The sequence below is a fragment of the Agrilus planipennis genome, unplaced genomic scaffold, assembly GCF_000699045.2.
Source record: "Agrilus planipennis isolate EAB-ADULT unplaced genomic scaffold, Apla_2.0 scaffold350, whole genome shotgun sequence".
Classification (NCBI taxonomy): Eukaryota; Metazoa; Arthropoda; class Insecta; order Coleoptera; family Buprestidae; genus Agrilus; species Agrilus planipennis.
In genome coordinates, this window is record NW_020439131.1 from 158535 (window position 1) to 168598 (window position 10064).

A 10064-nucleotide genomic window follows, 5' to 3' on the forward strand; every position below is an offset into this window, starting at 1 on the left:
AAAAGAAAGTCGACAGCCCAAGGATGGTGACAATCAATGATACATAGTTCAATAAACGAAACTAGAAAGCCCAACGGTGGTCACAATCAATGCCACATAGTTCAAAAAAATGAACTTGGCTGCCCAAACATCAATGATACAGAGTTCAAAAAAAGAAAGTCGACAGCCCAAGGATGGTGACAATCAATGATACAAAGTTCAAGAAAAGAAACATCAAAATAAGTAAGCAAAAAACGGGACACATACTCATACGTGATCTTTCGTCCAATGTGTTGGAGGGGTTGAGTGATTGGGTAGGGCGGTTATACCAACTTTTACTATGTTTACATTCAATTATTTATCAATTGGACATCAATGGTAGCTTTGTTTTGATCGATTTGTTACCATTTGGTGTGAGTTATATTGTAAACCAATATGTTATTTGACTTTGAAATCGCCCACTCTTCTAGTGGAAAAAAAAGGCTAGTGGAACTGACTCTTGGGTGATTCAATTATAATGATAACGCCCTGCGTTACCCCAACATTAAATCGATATAACCGGAAGTGATTTAACGGACTCATCCGTAACTGATTCTGTTTATTTGTTCTGCTTTTCTTTTATAGGCACAACCATTTATGTACAAGGGTAATGATTTTGGTCCAGCTTTCGACTGTAGTACACCAGCAGCATTCAGAGACGAAACCGCCCCTATTGCTGTTGGATCAACTCTGGCCGTTGCCGTGCTAGCAACCATAACGGGTTACGCAATATACAGGCATTTTAAAATAAAAAAGGTCCAGTACAATACGATGGAATAAACAATTTGCGAAAGTCTATTATTGCAAGAGGTACGTGATAAACTTGTTAAGGTTGGGAACCGAGATAAAAATATATCCTTAGTTTTCCCCTTTGTACCAATTTTTGTTACCATAATTTTTTTTGCATACATTACGAAATTACTGATTTTGATTACATCCTTATAAAGTTCCCAACAATCAAGAGTTTAAGATAAACGAAAAGAAAGCCATTACAATCTTTGTTTTTTGTTGGTGTTGTTTCACATGGGCACGCATGAAACGCGCGCATTCGAGCGAAGCGTCAAGGGTCGTGCAGGGCCAGTTCACATGTACGCGTTTCATCGGCGCTGATTTTAAAGCGCGAGCCATCAGCACGGCTCATCGGCGATGCGTTTGTAACGAGAGCGAGCTGGCCATTGGTTTTATGAGTGTATTCACATGATGCGTTCTATCGGTCAGCAAAAGAATCTGCTGCTTTGCCATTTTTTTAGTTTGTCTTTAGTTATTTCATGTTCATTATTGCTGTATTGACACTGATTGTGAATTCACCAAACAAAATCGTTGAAACGGTATACGAAGAAAATTTCTGACTGTGAAAGGAGAAAGTCGCAGTGATCTTAGCAACGCAGCGAGATTCTGTTCCGTTTCTCGGCCAACCAAAACACGCCCTTGTGAAAACTCATGCAGACCGACAAGCGTTCATACGCGCGGCATCAGCTCCGTGTGAAACGTCACTTACCTACGAATTTATTGGTAGGTACTCCAAGAAGTCATGTAAAATAAGAAAAACGCTAAATAGAACTGGACCCAAAAAATTATACTAAGGTGCTATATCCTTATATACTAATAGGACTCAGTCGATAGTTTAAATTAGTAGAATTTGACTAATGATGATCAACTAGTGGCATGAGACGTAGATACTACAACTGGACGATTATTAAATTTAACAATCGATTGTTGATCATAGGAAAATAATCGGTTATTCCGATTAATAGGTTATTTTTAAAAACTGAAAATATTAATCGATTACTTTTTATAACTAAAAATAATGGATTATCAAACCGATTATCTTCTCTACGAGCTAACTGAATTGTCGAGGCAGATTAGATCAGCGGGTGAGAAAATGTAGTGGGCGATAATAGTAGGACTGGGCGATTGTTACATTTAACAGTCGTTTATCTCGATTAATCGATTAATTATTAATTTAACATATACTGCCCCTTCCGAGCTCCAGTGCGTTCAATTTTTGCCTCTTTAGGAATCAGGACTGTATTTAGTATCTGTCCTGGGTGCCACCAACCCCACTACAGTGGTGCCAACCTTACAAATTTATGACCCGATCTATGTCTAACTAATTTTTCTTAGTTAATCGATTTTTTCGAAATCCCAATTACTTTCACATAAAATCCTGATAAATAGGTTTTCAAGGAAGCAATCCATTTATTTTAATGTTACAGTGGACCAAGTTAAGAATGAAAATACCTATTCGATATTAATGACACTGCGTTCAGCATGGTTTGTTATCATAAACTACTAATTAATGACTAATCGGCATTCATAAAATCTCTCAAGTATCAGTTCCATTTAGCGTTATATTCTTACTATAATAAAAATTGGGTAAATCTGATGGATTTTTATTGCTTTAATTAACACGCTGACGGTTAATTGTTTTTTAAAAGCAATTATTAGTTTCATATACTACGCGACTCAATACTAATATAAGTTCGAAAATTTTAAGCTTACAAATTAATAATAATAAATAATTAGTGTATCACAAATTTCTTCTCTAGGTAATGATAAGGTAAATATCTAGATGATGGCCCCACTGTACCATAAAAAGTTCGTGGCGGTCTCACCCCCATAAAAAGTTATGAGGGTTAGATGGGGTGGGGGTAGGGGTATCGAAGGAAGGTAGGGAGGATCGAAAGAGGGTGGTCACCTGAGTAAAATCCCATAAAAAAATTGCGACGGTCTCATTCCCATAAAAAGTTATGGTGCTTGAAAGTTGATTATTTTGGCAATTTTCATACACTATAATTCAAATAAAACTCAATAAAAAATAAATTTTCAAGCGGGTGGAGGTGGGGGATCGAAAGAGGGTGGTCACGAACAAAACCCGATAACCTAACCTAACCTAACCTATTGATAAAGCTATTTAAATAATGTTTCATATAACTTTTTCAATATTTTTATGTATTTTTCATTAGTTTTACCTTTGAATATTGTTTAAGAATGACTATATAAATATTTACATGCCTAGAAATGTATAAAAATTGGCATATTTATTAACTTTGAACCCCCATAACTTTTTATGGGGGTGAGACCGCCACGAATTTTTTATGGTACAGTGGTGGGGGAGACCGCCTCTTTCCATCCCCCCCAAGGGGGTGAGGGCCATCGTCTAGACCTTTACCAAAGATAATAAGATTTCGTCATATATTTTTTATATTAATGAAAATGTCCTTGCCAAGTTGCAAAAAGAAATAAAAAAAAATGTTTGTAACAGGCTAAAGAGGTATCCAAATTGAAATGGCTTTCCTTTCTAAATTAATTTTTGGTCAGAGGAAATCTACTTTTGGACAGATCTATATGATTATTATTATTATTGCGCATACGGTTTCAAAAGTTATAGCAATTACGTAAATATACATAGAGTATTTATGTAGATATAGTTAATAAAATACAAAGAGAGGACCTTAATCATTTATACATAATAATATAATAAAAAGTTATGAATTTATATCAAACAGTTTGTCAATTTTTAGCAATTCTTATATATTAAACGAATATAAATTGTATTACTATTAGGTAATGTATAAATGTAAAATATTTTGCAATTTTAACTTAACTGTTAATGTATTGTACTCCGGGGTTTTGGAATTTTATTTAGAATACCCTTAGTAATAGCGAACAAAGACCTACACTTAAATAAAGAAAATAGTTGAATAATATGCTCGATATATAAAAAGGACAGACGACGCATATTTTAAATATTTTACTTATTAATTTTTGGTTTTGGCACATTCACTTTTGTGGGTCTAGTTTAGCCACTTTTTAACCTCTCTCCCCTCTCCCATATGATCTACTATGATTTTATCCTTGGGGAGGGGTCCAATAGTTTATTTATAACTCAATTAAAGAAACAAATCAAGATGTTACCGAAAACGCAATTGAGAAACAAGGAGTAAATACTTATTAGAATTTAATAGAAAAAGCAATCAAAATTGTCTGTAATAACAATTTCAAAATTAAAAGAAAAAATGTTTTTGCATATAGGTAATACCTACACGTATAGATCTAAGATGCAGAGGCGTAGCTAAACCGAACGTGGACGTTGGCGAAATACGTTTTGTGAAGCCCTTTTTACATATAAGTCCCTAGCTATATAGGTTAGGAAATGTACTAATAAATTGAACTCTGCAAAACGTTACTATTGGGCTCGTAAACAGAACTAAACGAGTCTGGGAATTCCATATACCTTTTTAAGAAATTTTTGGCTAGGACAGGGGCCTTTTGGCTGAGGAATACCATAAGCGTTCCTGTTGTGGCTAGACGACTCTGGATTAGGGTTGTAGCGGATGCGAACTTTAGTGAGATTAAGCTTGCGGATACAGATCAGAATATGCAGATCATTGAAATTCTATGTCTATTTGCGGATACGGATGGAGATGAAAAATTGGATGCGGATACGAATATTTCGTTTTTTATTTAGAATTGTTAGTGTTATTTAATTAATCGCTTTATTTTCATATATTTTGGGAACTTAGCCCGTTTTCAAAAATTTGAGACATTCTAAATTGAATATTTTTGTTTATTCACAAGATCGCTGTTATTGCCAGAAAACGAACGACATACGTTGGCTTTCTCAGCGTCACCAGAGTGAAAGGTGTATTGTTACTTTACGTTTGTTATTTCTAAGATATTCCTGTAGTAGCATTGTAGCACAACAAACATCCGCAGTTGCGGATGCGGATGCGCTATCCGTTACAATCTTACTCTGGATAAATGCTATTGACTGGTACAGTTTTTTTTTAGAAAGGTGATCTTTTAACGGCGTCACCGACGTTTAGCTACACCTGTGTTAAGATAATACCATTTTCAGTCAATTTAAATATACGCAATGTTAAAAAATTATTCTAATGAAAGTCGCTCAAATAAATAAAATAATAATTTCCCTCATATTTAGAAAATTTCATTAAACGAGACGTTTGTGAATCGTTTGCATCTTATAGATAATATGTATAATAAATATGTAGGTATATACCCATNACAATCTTTTTCGAATTTCTATTGTATATGAAATAATTAATAATGGCCTGTAAGGAAGTTGAAGGTATTAAGGTTAGAGTTAATATAAAAATTGAAGACAGGAACTCAGGACAGAAAACGTGGTAGAGACAAAAAGCAAAGAGTAGCTCAGAATTGAGTTGTTGTTAGCAAAAAGAAATCACTTCTGTCCCCGAATGGTTTGATTTGAAAAAGATTGTCAAAACTGTTAACGGAAATCATAACGCGAAAAAGTCCGTCCTAATTCAATATCATAACTGTAGAAATCCAGCTTCTAGAACAATGAAGATTTCAATTCTTTGATGATGCATGAAGTATTTTAATTTTAATGAAAGCAGGATCTCCCTCTTCAGATTTTTTCAAATGAAACCTTATTTTTCTACAAGTTTTATTACACAATTAGTCGTGGCTTAGTTACCATCTTTTCATTAATTTTTTAGACGCCTGGTGGAGAAAGATGGTACATAAAAGAAATCGACCTAGTCGTCGACTCGGCAACGCCTAGATATCACGAAATAAAACACAAATTAGGTAATGTATACGTAGAACGTACTCATATTTTTTATATGTATGTATTGTTCCTATTACCATTATAGTCAGTACGTCAATAAATTCACATGAAATTTCCCCATTTACTTTATAAATCACAAGTCACCCATCATTCGTATTCTTTATAGTATGTAGACATCATAAAAAACTAGGCTAACAGAGTAGATGAAAATAAAGTACTGGTGTTTTGTGAGCATATTTTGCTGAAACAAGCTCTTTGTAGGAAAAAGTTTCAAATTGACACACACGACCATGTTGTTCCTCACTCCCGTCGGAAAATCATATTCCTGTGATGATATAACGGTGAATTTAGACGTGCCAATTGAGGACAAAAATCCTGCTGGGCTACGGGGAGTCCTTCTCCTTAGAAAATTCCAGGTAAATGTAGTGAATTAAAATTCCGATTTGATATAAATGCAGAAGGTGATGAATAGAACAAATGGGTGATTTCATTGTCAATTAACTCACTTCTAATCATTTCTCACATCAAATTATATCAAGTAGAGTTCTCATTGGTATACATGTACTTAATATTTAATTGAATGTAGACGATACGACATCAAAGATTGAACGCTGTGTACTTAAACTAACAGCCGAAGGATGGTGACAATCAATGATACAGAGTTCAAGAAAAAAAACTTGAGTGCCCAAGCATAGTCATAATCAATGATACAGAGTTCAAGAAAAGAAAGTCGACAGCCCAAAAATGGTGACAATCAATGATACAGAGTTCAATAAACGAAACTTGAAAGCCCAAGGGTGGTCACAATCAATGACACAGAGTTCAAAAAAATGAACTTGACTGCCCAAACATCAATAATACAGAGTTCAAGAAAAGAAAGTCAACAGCCCAAGGATGGTGACAATCAATGATACAGAGTTAAAGAAAAGAAACTTGACAGTCCAAGGTTGGTCATAGTCAGTGACACAAAGTTCAATAAACGAAACTTGATAGCCCAAGGATAGTCACAATCAATGATACAGAGTTCAAAAAAATAAACTTGACTGCCCAAGCATAGTCATAATCAATGATACAGAGTTCAAGAAAAGAAAGTCAACAGCCCAAGGATGGTGACAATCAATGATACAAAGTTCAATAAACGAAACTTGAAAGCCCAAGGGTGGTCACAATCAATGACACAGAGTTCAAAAAAATGAAATTGACTGCCCAAACATCAATAATACAGAGTTCAAGAAAAGAAAGTCAACAGCCCAAGGATGGTGACAATCAATGATACAAAGTTCAATAAACGAAACTTGAAAGCCCAAGGGTGGTCACAATCAATGACACAGAGTTCAAAAAAATGAAATTGACTGCCCAAACATCAATAATACAGAGTTCAAGAAAAGAAAGTCAACAGCCCAAGGATGGTGACAATCAATGATACAAAGTTCAATAAACGAAACTTGAAAGCCCAAGGGTGGTCACAATCAATGACACAGAGTTCAAAAAAATGAAATTGACTGCCCAAACATCAATAATACAGAGTTCAAGAAAAGAAAGTCAACAGCCCAAGGATGGTGACAATCAATGATACAAAGTTCAATAAACGAAACTTGAAAGCCCAAGGGTGGTCACAATCAATGACACAGAGTTCAAAAAAATGAAATTGACTGCCCAAACATCAATAATACAGAGTTCAAGAAAAGAAAGTCAACAGCCCAAGGATGGTGACAATCAATGATACAAAGTTCAATAAACGAAACTTGAAAGCCCAAGGGTGGTCACAATCAATGACACAGAGTTCAAAAAAATGAAATTGACTGCCCAAACATCAATAATACAGAGTTCAAGAAAAGAAAGTCAACAGCCCAAGGATGGTGACAATCAATGATACAAAGTTCAATAAACGAAACTTGAAAGCCCAAGGGTGGTCACAATCAATGACACAGAGTTCAAAAAAATGAAATTGACTGCCCAAACATCAATAATACAGAGTTCAAGAAAAGAAAGTCAACAGCCCAAGGATGGTGACAATCAATGATACAAAGTTCAATAAACGAAACTTGAAAGCCCAAGGGTGGTCACAATCAATGACACAGAGTTCAAAAAAATGAAATTGACTGCCCAAACATCAATAATACAGAGTTCAAGAAAAGAAAGTCAACAGCCCAAGGATGGTGACAATCAATGATACAAAGTTCAATAAACGAAACTTGAAAGCCCAAGGGTGGTCACAATCAATGACACAGAGTTCAAAAAAATGAAATTGACTGCCCAAACATCAATAATACAGAGTTCAAGAAAAGAAAGTCAACAGCCCAAGGATGGTGACAATCAATGATACAAAGTTCAATAAACGAAACTTGAAAGCCCAAGGGTGGTCACAATCAATGACACAGAGTTCAAAAAAATGAAATTGACTGCCCAAACATCAATAATACAGAGTTCAAGAAAAGAAAGTCAACAGCCCAAGGATGGTGACAATCAATGATACAAAGTTCAATAAACGAAACTTGAAAGCCCAAGGGTGGTCACAATCAATGACACAGAGTTCAAAAAAATGAAATTGACTGCCCAAACATCAATAATACAGAGTTCAAGAAAAGAAAGTCAACAGCCCAAGGATGGTGACAATCAATGATACAAAGTTCAATAAACGAAACTTGAAAGCCCAAGGGTGGTCACAATCAATGACACAGAGTTCAAAAAAATGAAATTGACTGCCCAAACATCAATAATACAGAGTTCAAGAAAAGAAAGTCAACAGCCCAAGGATGGTGACAATCAATGATACAAAGTTCAATAAACGAAACTTGAAAGCCCAAGGGTGGTCACAATCAATGACACAGAGTTCAAAAAAATGAAATTGACTGCCCAAACATCAATAATACAGAGTTCAAGAAAAGAAAGTCAACAGCCCAAGGATGGTGACAATCAATGATACAAAGTTCAATAAACGAAACTTGAAAGCCCAAGGGTGGTCACAATCAATGACACAGAGTTCAAAAAAATGAAATTGACTGCCCAAACATCAATAATACAGAGTTCAAGAAAAGAAAGTCAACAGCCCAAGGATGGTGACAATCAATGATACAAAGTTCAATAAACGAAACTTGAAAGCCCAAGGGTGGTCACAATCAATGACACAGAGTTCAAAAAAATGAAATTGACTGCCCAAACATCAATAATACAGAGTTCAAGAAAAGAAAGTCAACAGCCCAAGGATGGTGACAATCAATGATACAAAGTTCAATAAACGAAACTTGAAAGCCCAAGGGTGGTCACAATCAATGACACAGAGTTCAAAAAAATGAAATTGACTGCCCAAACATCAATAATACAGAGTTCAAGAAAAGAAAGTCAACAGCCCAAGGATGGTGACAATCAATGATACAAAGTTCAATAAACGAAACTTGAAAGCCCAAGGGTGGTCACAATCAATGACACAGAGTTCAAAAAAATGAAATTGACTGCCCAAACATCAATAATACAGAGTTCAAGAAAAGAAAGTCAACAGCCCAAGGATGGTGACAATCAATGATACAAAGTTCAATAAACGAAACTTGAAAGCCCAAGGGTGGTCACAATCAATGACACAGAGTTCAAAAAAATGAAATTGACTGCCCAAACATCAATAATACAGAGTTCAAGAAAAGAAAGTCAACAGCCCAAGGATGGTGACAATCAATGATACAAAGTTCAATAAACGAAACTTGAAAGCCCAAGGGTGGTCACAATCAATGACACAGAGTTCAAAAAAATGAAATTGACTGCCCAAACATCAATAATACAGAGTTCAAGAAAAGAAAGTCAACAGCCCAAGGATGGTGACAATCAATGATACAAAGTTCAATAAACGAAACTTGAAAGCCCAAGGGTGGTCACAATCAATGACACAGAGTTCAAAAAAATGAAATTGACTGCCCAAACATCAATAATACAGAGTTCAAGAAAAGAAAGTCAACAGCCCAAGGATGGTGACAATCAATGATACAAAGTTCAATAAACGAAACTTGAAAGCCCAAGGGTGGTCACAATCAATGACACAGAGTTCAAAAAAATGAAATTGACTGCCCAAACATCAATAATACAGAGTTCAAGAAAAGAAAGTCAACAGCCCAAGGATGGTGACAATCAATGATACAGAGTTAAAGAAAAGAAACTTGACAGTCCAAGGTTGGTCATAGTCAGTGACACAAAGTTCAATAAACGAAACTTGATAGCCCAAGGATAGTCACAATCAATGATACAGAGTTCAAAAAAATAAACTTGACTGCCCAAGCATAGTCATAATCAATGATACAGAGTTCAAGAAAAGAAAGTCAACAGCCCAAGGATGGTGACAATCAATGATACAAAGTTCAATAAACGAAACTTGAAAGCCCAAGGGTGGTCACAATCAATGACACAGAGTTCAAAAAAATGAAATTGACTGCCCAAACATCAATAATACAGAGTTCAAGAAAAGAAAGTCAACAGCCCAAGGATGGTGACAATCAATGATACA

The 10064-nt window shown here is 35.2% G+C and overlaps 1 protein-coding gene across 1 annotated transcript in view; it reads left to right on the forward strand.

Annotated features, from left to right (window-relative positions):
• Nucleotides 1-10064, forward strand: part of LOC108742452 — a gene marked incomplete at its 3' end in the record, with an annotated part of 40474 nt that overhangs the window by 6721 nt on the left and 23689 nt on the right. Inside the window, exons 4-5 of the mRNA XM_025977763.1 lie at nucleotides 5505-5595; nucleotides 5837-5991. Coding sequence (XP_025833548.1) covers nucleotides 5505-5595; nucleotides 5837-5991 — 246 coding nt within the window. The remainder of the gene's footprint in view (nucleotides 1-5504; nucleotides 5596-5836; nucleotides 5992-10064) is intronic.